The sequence below is a fragment of the Miscanthus floridulus genome, chromosome 3 (genome assembly GCF_019320115.1).
Source record: "Miscanthus floridulus cultivar M001 chromosome 3, ASM1932011v1, whole genome shotgun sequence".
In the NCBI taxonomy this organism is placed as follows: Eukaryota; Viridiplantae; Streptophyta; class Magnoliopsida; order Poales; family Poaceae; genus Miscanthus; species Miscanthus floridulus.
This window is the reverse complement of record NC_089582.1, coordinates 13,266,724-13,285,723: the sequence shown is the minus strand read 5'-3', so window position 1 is coordinate 13,285,723 and position 19,000 is coordinate 13,266,724. Positions and strand designations below refer to the sequence as shown.

Genomic DNA, 19,000 nt, shown 5'->3' with positions numbered 1-19,000 from the left:
GCGTTCCACTTCATCCCGGCGGACATCGTGGAGAACTGACGTGCCTGTCAGCATCCATACGAGGGTTAGGCAGAATAGCACAGGCACGCTCGACACTATTCTTGATGTAAATCCCATGTATGGCCTGTCATGGCCATGAGTTACATTGAGGCGTGTCAGTGTCTTCCCTGATATCAGAGTTTTGACCCAAACCCATACACTTGGACCTATAGTGGTTGGCAGCAGTATGGGTCCCCATCGGACAAGATGAAAACCACGTCCTTGGGGTCGGGCGAGACGGATCGCGTACGCAAGGGGTTGGGCAAGACGGAGCCCGCGGCCTTGGACAAGATGGGAACCGCATCCTTGGGGTTGTGCGAGACGGAGCCCGCAACCTTGGGTGAGACGGAGCCTACACCCAAGGGGTCGGGCGAGACGAACCCGTGGCCTCGAGGTCAGGCGAGACAGAGCCCGCGGCCTCGAGGTCAGGCGAGACGGAGCCCACGGCCTTGGGGTCGGGCGAGACGGAGCCCGTGGCCTTGGGGTTGGGCGAGACCTTTTAATACATCTTGATCCATCCGGGGAAGTCAGCATGGGCACTAACTTTCTTGCTTTGGGTATCCCTAATATCGATACCCGACAGCATTGCAATTAAAGATTTCCCCTCTTTATAGTACAGTTACATATCATAAATCCACTCACACCCTCTATGGTGTCTTGAGTGGCAAAACAAAATGGCTCTAGCAAATATACCTTTGCCTTGAGCTCATTTTGTTTTTCTCTTTCTTCTTTTTCAAGTTGGAGCAATTGATCATCTCATTTGGCCATCACTTAGCTCCATCACTTGGTGTGTGCCAACCTATCTTTGCATTTCACTCATGACAAAGGTTATTATACTTAGGTTTCATCAATTATCCAAAACCAAACTTGGGCTTTCACAAGTCCACCACATGGACGTGAAGTTTGCCTTCCTCAATGGCAACCTTAAGGAGGATGTCTACGTGCGCCAGCCACCTGGCTATGCCGTCGCCGAAGAAGAAGGGAAGGTGTACCATCTATGCAAGGCACTCTACGGCCTGCGCCAGGCACCGTGTGCCTAGAACGCGAAGCTCGACGCCAAACTCAAGAAGATGGGCTTCAAGCAGAGCACACACACGAGGTGGTGGTGTACCGACGGGGCAGCGGACGTAACATCCTACTAGTCGGCGTCTACGTCGATGACCTCATCATCACCAGCACTGAAGAGCAGAAGGTGGAGGTGTTCAAGGCACAGATGAAGAAGACATTCGACATGGGCGACCTCAACCTCCTCTATTTCTACCTCGGTGTCGAGGTGCGCCAAGATGCCAGCGGGATCGACCTCCTCCAAACCCACTATTCCAAGCGCATCCTCGAGCTCGGTGGCATGACATGTTGCAATCTGGCCCACACCTCGTTGGAGGAGAAGCTCAAGCTGAGTTTGGAGAGCACGACAGAGGAGGTTGATCCAACCCATTACTAGTGGCTGATCGGGAGCTTGCGCTACCTGGTCCATACCCGATCGGACATCGCGTTTGCCGTCGGGTACATGAGTCGGTTCATGGAGCGGCCGACGATGGAGCATCTGCAGGCCGTCAAGCGAATCCTGCGCTACGTGGTGGGCACCCTCGACTACGGTCTCCACTACGAAAGGGCTCCTGACTTGGTGCGGTTCATCAGCTACTGCGACAGCGACCTCACCGGCGATGTGGATACCAGCAAGAGCACAACTAGGACAATGTTCTTCCTTGGTGATTGCTTGGTCAGCTTGCAGTCCCTCAAGCAGAAGGTGGTGGCCCTCTTCAGCTATGAAGCAGAGTACATCGCCACCACTACTGTAGCAACTCAGGAGCTATGGCTGTCAAGGTTGCTGGCAGAGCTCCTTGGCAGGAAGGTGGATGTGGTTGAGCTGAAGGTGGATAGCAAGTCTGCTCTAGCTCTGGCCAAGAACCCCATCTTTCATGAAAGAAGCAAGCACATCTGCATCAAGTATCACTTCATCAGGGACAGCTTAGAAGATGGGAGCATCAAGGCCTGCCACATTGCCACTACTAATCAGCTTGCTGACATTCTCACCAAGTCGCTGGGGAAGTCCAAGTTGCAGCAGATGCGGGAGAGGATTGGGCTATAGTAGATCACCTCCAGTGCTCGACACAAGACTTAGGGGGAGAATTGATAGATAGGCCTAGTGCTAAAGCACTTGTATCTTACTTTTCTGCACTTTTACTTTCCTTGGCTTTCAAGCCTAGTATTAGGAATATGCTCAGCATCCACTTTAGTAGTTAGAATATGATGGAGCAAGTGAGGAGGCCCTCTGCCTATAAAAGCAGGGGCAGTGTCATTGTAAAAACTAAGCCATTGCATTTCTTTTCAATCCAAGTGGCCAAGTGCCAAGCTGCCGTCTGGTAGTTCCCAAATCTGAATCTGAGATCTATTTGGGCCAACAGTCATGACATAGTGAGCTCTTCTGTTTGTTGTACATTGACTGTGAGGCTTGGCACTGCAAATTCACTTCAATTACTGGTTCTAGGTAAACTTTTGATAATCCTGAAATGTCTAGGTTGGTAATATGTCCAAGCTCATGCTGACCAAACTGCTTACAACATAGTGGGTCTGAGCGAAACCATTGAGATACAAGGATGTGAAGATTCTCCCAATGTTCTTTCTTGCTTGAGTAAACAAATGGCACCCATGAGAAGAGTTGAATAGGTAGTTCTGAAAGTTTTCCTAATAAGTTCAACAGTATACTTGAAATGAGGGGCAAACACTTAATCGTAGTCCCAACTATATCCATACTCTCTGAAAGCTGAAGTATTATACTAAAGAAGAAGTTACCCCCCGGTGCATTATTGCCTTTGTGTATAAATATAAGGCTAACCTCAATTCCACGCTCTGCAGTGTTGAAGGGCACCAACCATAGTAGAAAAGATGGATACTCCTTTCGACGTACAATTTTATGATGCAGTTCCTTACCTGCAAAAAGGTGGTTGACAAAGGGGTCGAAGGGCATGTGACGGCGTGGAGTGCCACCAAGCTCTATGAATCTCAGAAACTCAGTTGCACCATCTGGGAACCAGTCAAATCTTTCAACAATGGATCTGTTCAACTCGTTGCTGCTATTAAATATGGAGCAAGCAATGACTTGGTAGCATGCACAATCTGATTAGGCAGGGCCGGGAGGAGTTCCTCACTTCCTGTTCCATCCGTTCTTTTTCAAGGATTCTATGCTTGCATTTGTGCAGTGTTTCACGACACTCTTGAGCAGCATGCTTCAGCTTCCTGTGCCAACGCAACAAGGACTCATCAGTGATCTGCCACTTTTTTGATATCTCAAGAGCTGCCTCCAGCCCGATATATGCCATTTCTAGCTTCTCAAGGTTTCTGCTCAAAGTTGAATCCTGTTTCACCTCATATTTTTTAAATAAACCAGATAGGATTTGGCTAACTGACTCTTGGACAACAGCAGAACTGACCACCCGTGCCATTAGGGTTCAAGCATCCACAGTATCCTTTCCCTGTTCAGGAAATTTGACATATAATAGTATACCTGAGGGATTAGCTAGAATATGAACTTTGGATCACACAAGTAAAAATTTGGCTTAATAGCTGTAAGGACCCACCTTTGATCAAATCGCATGGGAGTGATGGATAACTATGATGTGTAATAGAGATATCTTGAGGTTAAAATCATTCTGCAAGGCAAGATGACTACTTAAATAGAAGACACTGATGTTCAATACAATGAGAGGGTGGACATGGGGAGGGGGTAGGAGGGCATGGATTTGGTGAATCCCTACAAGGGAATGCTTTTTGACTAAGCTTTGCCTAGGCTATTTTCTTTTGACTTTGTTTGAGGAAATTAACCATGCTTTTTTGCTAGACTTTGACAAAAAGAAAAATTGTTGCCTTTTTGACTCAACACTTCAACAGCAAAAAGAGAGTATTCCCTTTGGCACATGATGCGTTATAATCTGTTGGATTTATTTGGGTTTGTCCCAGCAATTAAATCAAAGAAAATTCCAAGAACAAAGTTAATGCTAGGTGTAATTTGTTGTGTGCTTTATGCAGTGTAACTTACAATTTGATGAGTTTTATGTGCATGATGACCATTATGTGATAGTGGTTCATGATGTATGTCTTAGTGCACTGCTACAGTGCCTATTTTCCGCAGCGGGCGATTTGCACTAACTGAGGCCGACAAACACGTCCGCCAGAGTACAGACGTCACGGTAAATCAGATAAAACAGCGGCGGGCGTTTTTTTGCCCGCCGCGGTAAATGCTCCAGAAAAAACAAAAAAAAGCCCGCACGAGCCCAGATCTGGACCGCACAGGCCCTGATCTGGGCCGAACGCCGCCGTCGCCGATGGAGCCCGCGAGCGCCCTCCTTGTGCCGGATCCGCGCCGTGCCGATGGAGCCCGCGAGGCCAGCCGCCGCCGCGCCGTGCCGTGCCGTGCCGATGGAGCCCGCGAGCTCGCTGCCGCGCCCGTGAGGCTGGCCTACAAAGAGGAGAGAGGGACGAGTGAGGGAGATTGAAGAGAGAAAGAGGGAGACGGCCAGGGATCTGGACCTCGACCTGCAGATATGGACCTCGGTCTACGAACCTCTAAGGAGAGAAGTCGCCGTCACCTTGCGCCATGACCGCCTCTTGCGCTTCCCCCGCCATGGATCTGCGCCATGGGAGGAAGGGAGGGGATGTGGTGCTTGCGAGCTCGAAGGGATCCATGGGCGCCGTGGATCCGCGCCGCGCGAGCTCGGAGGGCCGCCGCCGCGCGAGCTCGGAGAGGGTTGTTGTCCTACGCAGCTCCTCACCAGGGCTGCTGCTGTTGGGAGCGAGGGAGTGTGGAGAGAGAGAGTAGAGAGAGAGAGGAGGAGGCGCTGGGCGCGGCGAGTCGCGGAGGAGGAGGCGAGTCGCGGCGCTGCGTGCAGGTGCGGGTGCGGGTGAGGGTGAGGAGTGAGGCTGAAACCCTAAGTTGCTGTATTTATATGAAGAACACAGCTTCCAGGCCTCGGATGGGCTGGTTGGGCCTCCGCGATTTACCGAAGCGGGCCTTGTTGCCTGCCCGCCACTGTAAATCGATTTACCGTGGCGGACGTCTTAAAACGTCCGCCACGGTAAATAGAGTATTATCCGTGGCGGGCAAAAGTGCCCGCCGCGGTAAACAAAAAATACCTGCCTCAGTAAATCGTGGGATTTACTGTGACGGGCAAAAATAGGTGCCCGCTTCGGTGGCCTTTGGGGGGGTGTCGCGCAAAATCATTTATGTAGTAGTGGTGGTTTCCGTTACTAGTAACTGACAAATGATTTATCAATTTCATGAGTTCCTAGTAACGGATTCTGTCATGATGGACATTATCTTTTCATGCTCTTGTCTCTTCACTTTCGTCTTCCTTCGTTGCTGCATAAAAGAGGCACTTCTCCTCTTGTTCGCGGGAGAAGAGATAGAACTAAGAACACCAATTCGTTGTTGTTGCGCAGCTCTCTGCCATTCCTTTTCCGGTTCCTGTGCACGAGGCAATAGGGAGAATAGACCTCTGAAACTGGCGCCGTTCGTGAGTTTATCTGCTCGAGTGAAGACCGACGATCAGGTTTTTGGGGAACGTCTTCCACACGACTGCTCGATCGATCCACAACTTCGTCTACTTCGCGGCGGCGTCGACTTGCGTGGTGATGGGCACTGCAACTCATCTGCATTGCATTAAGCGGGACGGCTACATCGACAACCGCTATGTCAACTAGCGTTGGCTCTGGTGCTGCTGGGTATGCTGATGCAAACCTGTCCTTTGTTTTCTGTGATTAAAATCATGATTATTAGTATCATGTATATGTTCTCTGCGCTTAGATCACATATGCACATGTCTGATGTCAGAAACTTGTTATTAATATTTTTCTGGATTAAATTTGTACTGAATTTGTCTAACATTCTAAGCGTAATCGCCGACAAGCATAAAGTGGCGGGCATTTTGATTGAAAAAATAGATGTATTTTCATCGAAACGATATATAACTTGGGCTTCTCTACCTTATGCAACAGTGAATAAAAAAACTCAGAGAAGCCTTTGGCCTCTGTCCCAGACATCCCGTCTGGCACTTTGCAATGCAGACATCCATATACCCAGAAACTAGCTAGGATAGGAAGTAGGAACCATTTATTCTTGATCTACTGTTGTAATCGCATCGACTGAATCTGCTCTAATGTAGGAGTAGTCCGACTCAACCCTGACACGCATAGCTGAAGCTGAAGCTGATTGGATCGTGACGTGTCCGTCGCCTACGAAATCAGTGGATTTCGGTGATCTCAAGAAGAACGCGATTTTTAGATCTAAGTATAGCTATAGGTTTATTTACACACGGGTAGTGTGTAGTGTGCGTATGTTGAGTGGACGTGCGTGTGTATGAACAGATGCTATAACTGTATCCAGATAAGAGGTAGAAAAAAAGAAGAAGCAGTAGACCAGATGGGGAGCAGATCGAGTGCACCAAATCCTCTTCCAGGCCGGCCACAGCTGCCCTGCCGCGTCTCGTTCCCTAGCTAGGTCCGTCCTCTGCGGCAATCTGCCTCTACGACTAAGCCCATGTTTAGTTTCAACCCAAAATTCAAAAAAGTGCTACAGTAACCATCACATCGAATATTTGCGGCCCGTGTATAGAGTATTAAATGTAGATAAAAAAAACTAATTGCACAGTTTGGTGAGAAATTGCGAGACGAACGTTTTAAGCCTAATTAGTCCATGTTTGAACACTATTTGCCAAATAAAAACGAAAACGTTGCCTAAAACTGTGCCGTTTTGACTTAAACAGCAACATGAGAGTCTTCCTGCTGGCATGTGTCGCTTTGTAGTAATTGCTAACAGCCATAAATTTTGAACTAGTGAACATTTTGTGTGCGAAGTGAAATGTAGGGTAGGTGAATATTGGGGAAGAACCGGAGGACAAAGCAAGATATAACGTGGAAATCTCGGAGGTCTTTTTGTTGTTTGATTGATAAATACATCTCTACCTTACGCACCAGTGAAGAAAGTACTCAGCGATGCATTGGTCTTTGTTTCAGATGATGGTGTACACAGCTTCAAACCGCCGTGTGGTACATGGCAAGGACTTGTGATGATGACACAAATATCAGGAATTATAGCAGTATGACATGCTTCTGTGGTCGACGGTACTTTCTCTGTTCAAATTGGCTTGCGATTCATGCTCACTATTTTTCACATCTTTGTAACAAACAAAAAAAAAACTATTGAATGAAATTCTACTGTTTCACAGAGGAACTTTGGATCACCAGCATGGATTTAGCTTACCGACTCTAAGGACTTACCCTCGGTTGAATTGCATGGTAGCAGCCAAGCATTACCATGAACAAAGAGAGATTAATTCTGGAGGGTCATGTCCTACTGATGGTACGATAACAACCTGAGAAGAAAGATAGTGACGTCAGAAACTTTTGAGGAAGCAGAAGTAGAAAAGTGAACCAGCTGGGGTTTCATTTCAGGTATGAATTGAAAATGAATGAACGGATCTTGTTTTTGACTTTTGGATTTAGCCTCAAATGATGATTATTCATTGAACAATGCTACTGTATTTCCTTTACTTATTAGGAGGTAATACCTCAAATAAATCCGAGCCATTGATTTTTAATTATTAAATTAAATAATTAGTTAACCTAACAAAATAAAAAATAATCTCAAATCCTCTTAATCACGGGAGATAGAGCGCATGTGGCCCCTTCCTTGCTGCAACCTTGCTTTTTGGCATCCTTCATTTTCTGTTCCTTTTCTGTTCTGTGACTGTGCGGATTCGAACAATCTATTTTTTAATTTACATACTCGATTAAAAAATGTATACATGAAAACAAAGGCTAGTTTGAAAGATGGACAACAAGGCAAAAATGGCAACAACATCAGAATCTGCTCACTGGAAGTTGGAATGTGTCTGTTAATTTGTCATTGCCTACGGGCGGCCTAAAGTGGTAACATTTGTGCAGAATTGAAAATCTGCTCATTGGAGCTTGGTATGATATTGCCCCTGGGTGCCGGTGCTTGGGTGCATGGGCATGGCCGTGTGGTGGCACCAAGCCGGCGCTAGCTCTATGCTGGTCTCCATGGTGTGCTCCTAGCCTGCTGTTGTACACTCGATCCCCCTTTGTAAAGCTCCTGGCCTTCTACACTCATAGTCGCCTTACTGTATGTCTACTGAACTCAACAGCATGCTTTGCTTCTACGAGCTGTGTGTTGCCTACCAGTGAGATGCCATCATTTGTGATTGTGCTATGAGATGGTGGAAGGTGCACAAAGGCTAGGAGAAATTGTGATGTACATGTACTAAAGTGTAGAGGCCATGTGCTTATGAGCTAGTAATACTTTGCAATGGTGTCATGTTTGCTTAAATGGGCCAGATTAGGGTGAAAATCTCCTTCGCAAATTTAAAGGTGAGAGTTTGGTCGCGGTCACAAGCTATGGTCGTTGCTTCCTTGCTCCTCGTTAGCTCTCTGGCTCCGCCTTGCTCAGTCCAATCCAGCTTCCACATCAACCTGTACCTCTCATCCCCTTTTTTTGCTACGGATGGTGGTGCTAAGAGAAGATGGCTACATCTACATCTATGTTGCCTGATTGTCTCTTGGAATGGCTTCTAGTGTTCTAAAAAAAAAAGAATGGCTTCTAGTGCGTATGTGGATTTTTGCTTATGGGGTTGATTTGTATTTAGTTCATGTCTCCCGGGATAACTCTATGCTGAGCACGGCCTCCTCTGATTTTATTTCCCCCCTTTTGACTAAGACGAATAGGAGCTTCAAGCTTCTCATTGGCTGGTGGATAGATATCTAGTGTACAGTTGTGAGCTGCACAAGGGAAAGGCCTAGAGAGCTTAACATTACGCATGCACTGCTTTTCTGTGACTTAGTGGTTTGGCTACAATTGAGGTTAAACAAGTGAATTTCGCTGGTATTTCTAATAAGCCATATTGTTGTTATATGTGCGTGTTGTTAAAATTACGTGAGTACGTAACTGATACAATGTTTGCACCGACATCTAAAAGTTTTATGAGATGAGGCCAAAAATCATAGTTCTTGTTTTTTTATGGTACTGATGTTTAGCTACTTAATTGTGAATTAATATTTTTCAAAAGTTTCATCCTCCAAATTTGAAATTTATGCGTGAATGATGTGGTGCTATCACCCTTAGAAAATATTTGGTCATAAAATCAAACAGATACAATGAGTCATCAACTTTTTCCATGTGGCCTACAAGATGTATATATAGAGCGCGAATGGGCCTGTAGCTGAGTTGGTTTGGTGGTTCTTGTTGCAGTCCTTAGGTCTAGAATTCGACTCCTTATGGGAGCGAATTTCAGGCTACAGTTAAATATATTGGGGAGCTCTACTCCATAGTCTTGCGTTCAGAAAAAAAATATCTATATATAGAGAGAACACATTGCAGTCAATTATAAAAGAAATTGTTAATAACATAACCCGAACCGGGGTCCCTCTAGGTGTAAGAGTACATATTACTACCGGAGACCGGCTCTTTGCCGAGTGCCAAGTGGATTGCCGAGTGTTTTTTTTCGGGCACTCGGCAAAGAGCTTTTTTGCCGAGTGCGAAAAAGAAAACACTCGGTAAAAAAAAACACTCGGCGAAGAGTTTCTTTGCCGAGTGTTTTTTTTTGACACTCGGCAAAGAAGCTCTTTGGCGAGTGTTTTTTTTTACACTAGGCAAAGAAAATTTCAAAGCACATTTTGAAGCAGTAAATTAATTGAAATGAAAAAATTTTCAACTACAAAGTTGTATAACTCATCAAGATGTACAATGTTTGTTTTGGTCTTTTCTTCATATAACAAAGTGAAAATAAATTTATTCACAAATCTAACATATCTCTCTTGTAGTTTATGAAACTACAAGAGAGATATATAAGATTTGTGAACAATGTTAGAACGACCATGTCAGATGAACAGATGATCAAACAACCAAAATAAACTTTGTAGATCTCGAAAAGTTATGAAACTTTGTAATTGGCAACTTTTTGATTTGAAATCATCTTGTCATGCAAAACTGCGTTTGAATTTCAAAATTTTAAAATTTGAACTTTTCAAACGACCTCGGATGGAAAAGCAACCAAAATAAACTTTGTAGATCTCGAAAAGTTATGAAACATTGTAGTTGTTAACTTTTTGATTTGAAATCATCTTATAATGCAAAACTGCGTTTGAATTTCTTTAGCCCGCGTAACTGTGTTCGACCACGTTCTTCTTTACCAAGTACCTGCTGTTAGACACTCGGCAAAGATTTTTTTTAGAAAATACTTTGCCAAGTGCCCCTGACGCTTGACAAAGATTCAATATTTTTTTTTAATGTCTTTGCCGAGTGCATTCTGCCCTCGATAAAAAGAGAAATTAAAAAAAATTATTTACGAGGTGGTCATCAGTAAATCAGCCGAGCCCGCTAAAAAATTTCACCCGCACTCGTGCCTGACAGCTACTGCAGCGCCAGTACCCACTACGCTCCGTTCTCCGTGCCTAGATGGCAAAACAACTAGCGTCGCACCCAGATTCCCAAAACCGCTATGACGTGGCGTGATTCTAGTGGGCACGTGCTTGGCTGCCACACACAAGCCACACGGATCGCCGCCACACCGCTGCGCCATGGTAAACTGTGCCGTCCTTTCACCCAAAGCGCCCGTGAATCCATCTGTGCTTCTTCACCTAGATCGCTAACGTGGAAGAATGGACGGCCCGATCGAAGGCCACGCGAATTATCTTGACCGTTCATTTCATCTGTGCTTCTTCACAGAGAAGTATATCCTTCCCCCTCTCACGTACGCCCCCGTGTACGCCACGCTCTCTCTCTCGCGCGCGACCCCGCGGCGACGCTTCTCCCTCCACTCTAGCCGGCCCCAAACACCTCCAGCGCGGCGGCGTCCTCAACCTCCGGCCGGCCCTCCACATCCAGCCTGCCCCAAACACCTCCAGCGTGGCGGCGTCCTCAACCTCCGGCCGGCCCCATCCACCTCCAGCGCGGCGGCGCCCTCAACCTCCGGCGGTGCCCTCCACCTCCACCCGGCGGCGGCGCTCAGCCCCTGCGGCGGCTTGCGAGGATGCGGCGAGCGTGGGCCCGGCCCCAGCGGTGGTGGCTCGGCCCCAGCGGTGGCTCGCGAGGGCTCAGCGAGTGGAGCCCAGCCCAGGCGGCGGTTCACGAGGGCGCGGCGAGCGGGGGGTCGGTCCCGGCGGTGGCGGCGGCTCGGCCCCAGCGGTGGCTTGCAACGGCGCGGCGAGCGGGGGCCGGCCCCGGCGGCGGCCTGCAAGGTCGTGACCCCAACGGCTCTTCTCGGCGCCAGGCGAGCGGCGGCCAGGGGCACTCTTTAAAGAATTTTTAGAAAAAAAAATAAAATATCTTTACCGAGGGTCGGATGGAGGACACTCGGTAAAGAATTTTTTTTTTAAAACATAAAAAATCTTTGCCGAGTGCCTGGAGTTTTGACACTCTGGCAAAGCAACCGTCAACGGGCCTGGCGTCATAATGGTTACTTTTCTTTGTCGAGTGCCCGATAAAAGACATTCATCAAAGAGGGCTTTGCCGATCAATTTTTTACCGTGTATTCTTTGTCGAGTGCCGTACTCGACAAAGGCTTTGCCGAATACAATTTGGCTTTTACCGAGTGCCTTAGGCACTAGACAAAGAACCTGAATCCAATAGAGAGTGAACACACTGTAGTCAAATATGAAAACAAATCCGCTAATAACATCACCCGAACCGGGGGCCCTCTGCCCCGCCTAATGTTAGAATTCGGATCATACTCCAACACCAAGTACACCCTGCCCCACCTAGCCCTTGTTTAGTTCACGAAATTTGGATTTTGGGGTTACTGTAGCACGTTCGTTTTTATTTGGCAAATAATGTTCAAATATGGACTAATTAGGTTCAAAACGTTCGTCTCGTAATTTCCCACCAAACTGTGCAATTAGTTTTTATTTTCGTCTATATTTAATGCTTCATGCACGGGCCGCAAACATTCGAGGTAACAGGTACTGTAGCAACTTTTTAGAAGTTGGACACCAACTAAACAAGGCGCTAATGTTAGAATTCGGATCATACTCCAACACCAAGGACATCCCTTCTGCTGCTTTTTGTCTATAGTTGTTTCACTGACCGATCCGTGTTATATGATTTATAACTTCTGTAGGTAGTGCTCTTACTGACTGCCTTTCCATTTCTTTCTGAATCCAGTCCTTGATTGATCTCCTCAGCCAGATGGGTGCATGAGTAGCCCATAAGTTGGCACAGTGAGAGACCCCATATGACCAATTCCTGGACTCCTCATCTTTTCGCTGCATCATTCTATGTGTGCTTGGCATGAAGATGCTTGCCTTCTCAACATGAACGTATGCAATGCCATGCTTAGGCCTCCAAAGCATTTTGTAGACTGTCGCATTGCCATTCTTGTAAAAGTAATCAATTGCCTTGGGCAGCATTATCTCTTCCAGTTGTCCCAAGGTGAAGTCTGTATGAAAGCAATGTTGCTCTTCGCTGTAGATTGGCACTATCTCTCTACTAGTATCCACAGGCAGGATATCTTCTAAATATCCATGGGGTGCAAAAAGGATTCTAGCTTTCAGATAAGGAGAATATTCTAGGGAATTTTTGAATTCAGATAGTAAGGCCCTATATTTGTTGCACCTCGATAGTGGGACATGGCATTGAAGATTTACGGAAATAACTGGTTCTAGAGACACATCTCGTAATCCCAATATGTCTAACTTGCTATCATGACCGAGCTTGTGCTGATGATGGTGCTTGCAACATAACGGGTTTGGGCGAAACCATTGTGTGCCCAAACTGAAAATTTTGTCCCAGTGTTCTTTCTGGGGTGTATCCACATTTGGCACCCACGAGAAGTCTTCTGTGGGTAGTTGCATAAGTTTTCCCCTAATGGTTTCAACTGTAGACTTGAAAAGAGGTGCAAAAAGCTGTAGGCACTTCATTGCAATGCCAACTATGTCGGTACTCTCTGAAAGCTGTAGCATTAAAGTAAGTAAAAATCCATCCTCTCCTACATTACCATCTTTCTGAATAATGACTAGTCTAGCCTCTATTCCATACTGTGAAGTATTAAACGGCGCCAGCAGTAGAAACAGAGGGGACTTGTTTGGCTGAATGATTCTATGCTGTAGTTTCTTGCCTGCCAGAAGGTGCCTGTTAAGAGGGTGAAAGGGCATGTAATGACATGGCGTGCCACCAAGCTCAACAAACCTTAGAAACTCAATAGCACCATCTGCAAACCATTCAAACCTTCTAGCAATGGAACTGTTCAACCCGTCTTTGTTGGGTCTAAAGATGGAGGAAACAAATGACCTTGTAGTATGTGCTATACGTTTAGGAAACGAGGATTTTCTCACCTCCTTTTCTGTCTCTTCATCTTCTAGGATCCTGTGTTTGCAGTTGTGCAGCGTATCATCACACTCTTGGGCAACTCGCTTCAACTTCGAGCGCCAACGCAACAAGGAGGCGTCAGTGATCTGCCACCTATCAGATGTCTCAAGAACAGCCTCCAGCCTGGTGTGTGCCATCTCTAGCCTCTCCAAATTTCTGTCCTTGTTTGATTCATCTTTCTCCTCATATTTTCGAACCAGATTAGAGAGGACTTGGCTAACTGTCTCTTGGACAACTGCCGAACTGACAATCTCTGCCATTAGGATTCAAGGATCCTGCTCAGGAAATTCAACATATAACAATATACATGAGAGACTAAATATATGAACAATGGATCACTAGCGAAGATTAGCTTAGCACTTGTAAGAACCTACCTATTACTGAATCACATGGGCAGGTAATCCTGTGTGTATAGAGTTATCTTCAGGGTAGAAGATCACACAGTGAGGCAAGACAAGAACTTACAGTGATGTCAATGACTGGGAGCAGGGGAGAAGAGGAGGGCAACAAGTACGATGCAAGGGGAGTGGAGGATTTGTTCTCAACAATTACGAGGGAAGAAGAGGTAAGGTAAGGGAAGTCCCTCAGGAAGACTTATTTCACATAAGTCAACGACGAGAGTCTCCAGTGAAATGAACATGGTGTGACAACTGAAGACTGGGAAAGAAAATGAAATGCATCTTGGAGGTAAGCTCCTTTGAAGATCAAGGTTTTTCTGTGGTACCTACGTAGAGGCGTAGTGTTAACCAAAGATAACTTAGCTAAACGTAATTGGCATGGTAGTAAACAGTGTTGCTTTTGTCACAAAGATGAAACAATTAAGCACCTGTTTTTTGAGTGTCGTTTCGCTCGTGCTGTTTGGTCTATTATTCGTGCGGCTTCAGGCTTGTCTCAACCACATAGTGTTTCAAACATGTTTGGGTCTTGGCTCTGTGGTCTTAGTAAAGATCTGAAGTCATTAGCTTTGTTAGGAGCAGCAGCTACGTGTTGGTCGCTTTGGTTATGTAGGAATGACCTAGTTTTTGAGAAGAAATGCACTTCTTTTCCTTTACAGGTTATATACTCGATTATTCACTGGCTTCGTACATGGGCTGTCCTACAGAAGCCAACTTCGCAAGGTTTGGTTGTAGCGGCATCTCAACATTTGGCGCAGGTGGCCAAGGAATTTTTTACCCGGGCACATGGGTGGTAGTCTAGTCTTCGGATTGAGCGTTATTAGTGTGCCTTTTTGTTTTAAGATCTTTTATAAGGCTGTGTGTATCCTTGTTATACAGAGGCCGGAAGTGTTTCAAGGTCTTTGTATCATCTTGATGTAACGATCTTGAAATTAATAAAGCTTTCCTTATTCAAAAAAAAAAAAAGCAGTGGACCAGGAACTTTGAAGATGTCCTGGTCTTGCGGGTAAAACAAGATAAGCTTCAAGTCTTGGTCAACACTCAGCAGTCGAGAAAGAACCTGCTGTCGGTTGTAATTTATAGTAGATAACATTCGAGTCTTTGTAACTTTATTTTCTTGGCACGCTAGTTGACTGATGCCTGAATGGCTCACTACATTTTTACTTTGTCCCATTTTTCCTTGTATTCTCACTCCCCTTGGTTCATGCCGTGTAATTTGGTTAAACAGATCACTATCAGTTAGTTAAAATTATAAAAGTTCAACCAACCATACGTTTATTCTTGTTGCAGCATATATATGATAGAGCCCATCCCTCACAAAGTTCAAAGCGGTGAACTACACTTGGAATACATATCATACATTGAAAGTTATAATTTTCATATGAATTTCATGTCTATCTGATATGGAAAAGATATTATTCTTCTAAGGCGTGAAACTTTAGTATGTGACTAATATGCCTTTGAAAGTTTATATCAAATATTTAAGCATTTTAACAATTTAAATTGAAAACTCAAAACTAAATTGTTGTAGATCTTCTGGAGAGCTACAATTTTATACAAATCTTAACTTCATCCAACTCCATTTCTGGCCCCTTGGCGGGCGAGGATTTCGAAGCTACTACACTAACTCCTGTTGGGCCTCTTTTAGGGGGGAATCAGCCCATAAGTCATATGGGCTCCGCCAACAGTAGCCCCTCAGCTAATAGGCTATTGCCAATACTACATGATGTAGTAGATGATCATATAAGAAGAGGCACAATACAACTGGAACCTGGGTTGCGAGGACCGCCCTTCGCAACCTACACATGAGCGCCTCACTAAAATCTCTATCCCGGAAACCATGTGGGAAAAAAGGGCATGGAGAAAAGAGCACGCACACGGATCTTGCCTATACATGTTCTAATTCCTTAGGCATCAAGTAGCTCCAAGTGCCTCAACCTTTCGGATGTCTTCATCTTTGGTCTTTGGCTCCTTCTTCCACTTCTGTGACATGGTTTATTGGCTTTGCTCGGCACGCAGGCCTTCGCCTTCAGGACCTTCTCCTCCGAGATCGTCTCGGCGCGCGGGTCTTCATCTCTGAGGCATTCGTATTTGGTATCTTCTCGGTATGGTGGTCTTCGTCTTTTGGTATCTTCTTGGTATGGAGGTCTTCGTCTCTTAGGCCTTCTCAGCATGAAGGCCTTTGTCTCTAAGGCCTTCTCACACAGAGGCCTTCGTCTCCGAGTCATTCTCACAAGCGTCAGGCAAAAAGCTTCACCCACCAGAGCGGCTGGCCCTCCGGTATGGTCCCTGAGTCCCTCTTGGCCGGTGCTCATGAACGAATCCTCAGTCGTGCTTGGCATAGTCGACGTAGTAATAGTAGTGGAAGTAGGGTGGAAGTAGGTGTTAAGGCCAATGTTGTCGATGAGCCCCTCGAGTCGAAATGGTTGACAAAGGTGTACTAGACCATGGTGCCGATGGAGTTGACATAGCCCCTCGAGCTTGATGATGGCGGCAAGTCATTGTAGGCGTTGATGCCAAAACTGTCGATGAATTTTTCTCTTTATATATCTCTATTTAGTGAGCCATTCAATGAATTTTTCTTTTTGTATATCTCTCGTGTCTCCAACAAACTCTCTATTTTTTGTTCTCTATATTCTAATAATTTATCACAATTTTCCTTAGGTAAAAAAACATGAGAAAACTACCATGTATTGCATTTAGGAAGTGATGTAGCCTCTCCAAAATTGGAGAGCCAGAAGGGTGGTTTTGGAGAGCGGGATGATGGAGAGTGGTTTAGAGAGTCTACATGAGCTTTTTTTTTTGGTTTGTTTTCTAAATTTCATACGGATGCTCTTAGTGAGATAGATGAAATTAACATTGAAAAAAATTACAAGTGCCATGTAAGTCTCGGCTTACAAATGCATTGCATTATTGTTTCCCACGTAATTTAGTAATCCCCAGAAAATGCTTAATTTGTGTGAAACACACACATAACATCAATACAGAAATTGGGACTAAGAAAATGTGATGTCCTACAGTTGCATAATTTCCTAACATACAACATAGTGCTTCAGTACTTCATTACTAACAGAATAAAGACTACTTTCATGTAACTATGAAACCTTTATACTGTACTAACTCTAGCATTGAGGATATCTTTTCTGAAAGATTTTCCTTTTCTTTCTGCAAGCTTAATTTCCCTTTCTTTTTGCATCCAGTCCATGACCGGCCTTTGCAGTTGGATGGGTGCATGGTTACTCCATAAGTCGAGCAAGTGAGCGATCATATGTGTCCGGCTCCAAAGCTCCTCTTCCTGTCCTTGAAATAGCTTTATTCTTGTAGGATACCCAATAGTTCTCCGTGTTCGCATGCTTGTTCTCAATGTTCTCATGCTTGGCCTTTCAACCTGAATGCGTGCATCCCCATGCTTGGACTTCCAAACCATTTGGTACACTGTCGCTTCAGCATTCTGGCAGAAGTAATCAATGGCCTCTGGTAGCATGATCTCTCCTAGTTGTTGCAAGGTAATGTCTGTATGCAAGAGATGTTGATCTCCACCAACTATCTCCCTTGCTTCAGAAGTTTTGTTCTCTGGTATCATGTCTACAGAAGACCCATGGGGTGAAAACATAATTCCAGCTTTCACATATGGAGAATCTTGCAGAGACATTATACCTCCAGACAGAGAGGCCTTACGTTTCCTATAAACAGTCCGTGAGACTTGCCACTGCAAATTAAATTCAATTAGTGGTTCTAGCAAAGCATCTGATATTCCTGCCATGTCTTGGTTGTTAAAAGGTTGAGCACAATGCTGATCATGATGCTTGCAACATAACGGGTTTGGGCGAAACCACTGAGTCGCAAGGCTATGAAGATTACCCCAATGTTCTTTCTGGTATGAATAAACAAATGGCACCCATGATAGGTCTTGAGTAGGTAGTTGAGTAAGTTCTTTGGTAATATTTTCAACTGTAGACTTGACATGAGGGGCAAACAACTGCAAGCTCTTAACTGCAATTCCAACTATGTCTGTACTCTCTGAAAGCTGTACTATCATACTAAAGTGGATATTACCCTCTGGTGCAGTGCCTTCTTTTTTTATAAATACCATGATAGCCTCTGTTCCATGCTCTGCAGTTCTAAAGGGCGCCAACCATAGTAGTATCGAAGGATTGTTACCCCGAACGATTTTATGGTGTAGTTCTTTGCCTGCAAAAAGGTTCTTGATAAGGGAGCCAAAAGGCATGATGTGATAGTATGGTGTGCCACCAAACTCTATGAATCTTAGGAATTCATTAGCTCCATCTGCATACCACTCAAATTGTTTAACAACTGATCTGCTCAACTCCTTGTTGTCGCGGTTAAAGATGGAGAAAACAAATGACTTGGTAGCATGTGCGATCCCCTTGGGAAAGGAGGAATTCATTACCTCCTGTTCCATCTTTTCTTCTTCGAGGATTCTTTGTTTGCCTTTGTGGAGTGTGTGTCGCCACAATCTTGAGCAGCACGCTTCAGCTTCTTACGCCAATGCAACAAGGATGCGTCAGTGATCTGCCACTTTTCTGATGTCTCAAGAGCAGCCTCAAGCCTGATGTGTGCCATCTCTAGCCTCTCTATGTTTCTGATTGCATTTGTTTCCACTTTCTCCTCATATTTTTGAACCAGACCAGATATAATTTGGCTAATTGACTCCTGGATAACCGCAGAACTGACCATCTCCACCATTGAGATTCAAGCTTCTGTAGCACTCCTTCCCTAGTAAGAAAAAAATATATATAGCAGTGTGCATAAAAGAATAGATATGTTAACTTGGATACGAAGCAAAGATTATGTAAGTGTGGATGGAAGAATCTACCTCGACCAAATTGTATGAAAACTGAGGACGGCTTTCTTGGGTACAGAGAGATATTCTGAATATTATATTTGAAGTGTCGAGTAAAATATGGTCAGAACTTTAGAAGATAATAGAGTGGCCAAGGAGAGGGACTTGGCTAACAGTCTCTTGGACAACTGCCGAACTGACAATCTCTGCCATTAGGATTCAAGGATCCAGCTCAGGAAATTCAACATATAACAATATACATGAGAGACTAAATATATGAACATTGGATCACTAGCGAAGATTAGCTTAGCACTTGTAAGAACCTACCTCTTACTGAATCACATGGGCAGGTAATCCTGTGTGTATAGAGTTATCTTCAGGGTAGAAGAT

The 19,000-nt window shown here is 45.1% G+C and overlaps 2 protein-coding genes and 1 pseudogene across 2 annotated transcripts; 1 reads left to right on the top strand and 2 right to left on the bottom strand.

The window, feature by feature from the left end:
* The first annotated feature begins 929 nt into the window (after positions 1 to 929).
* Positions 930 to 1,480, top strand: LOC136543182 (uncharacterized mitochondrial protein AtMg00810-like). The gene is made up of 2 exons (XM_066535707.1): positions 930 to 1,071; positions 1,182 to 1,480. The coding sequence occupies exons 1-2, from the start codon at positions 930 to 932 to the stop codon at positions 1,478 to 1,480; spliced, it is 441 nt and encodes a 146-aa protein (XP_066391804.1).
* Positions 1,481 to 12,123: 10,643 nt separating this feature from the next.
* Positions 12,124 to 13,671, bottom strand: LOC136543181 (uncharacterized). Its single transcript, XM_066535706.1, has one exon. It carries the CDS (start codon positions 13,669 to 13,671, stop codon positions 12,124 to 12,126), a length of 1,548 nt encoding a protein of 515 aa, XP_066391803.1.
* A 3,138-nt stretch (positions 13,672 to 16,809) lies between these two features.
* Positions 16,810 to 19,000, bottom strand: LOC136545021 (uncharacterized; annotated as a pseudogene).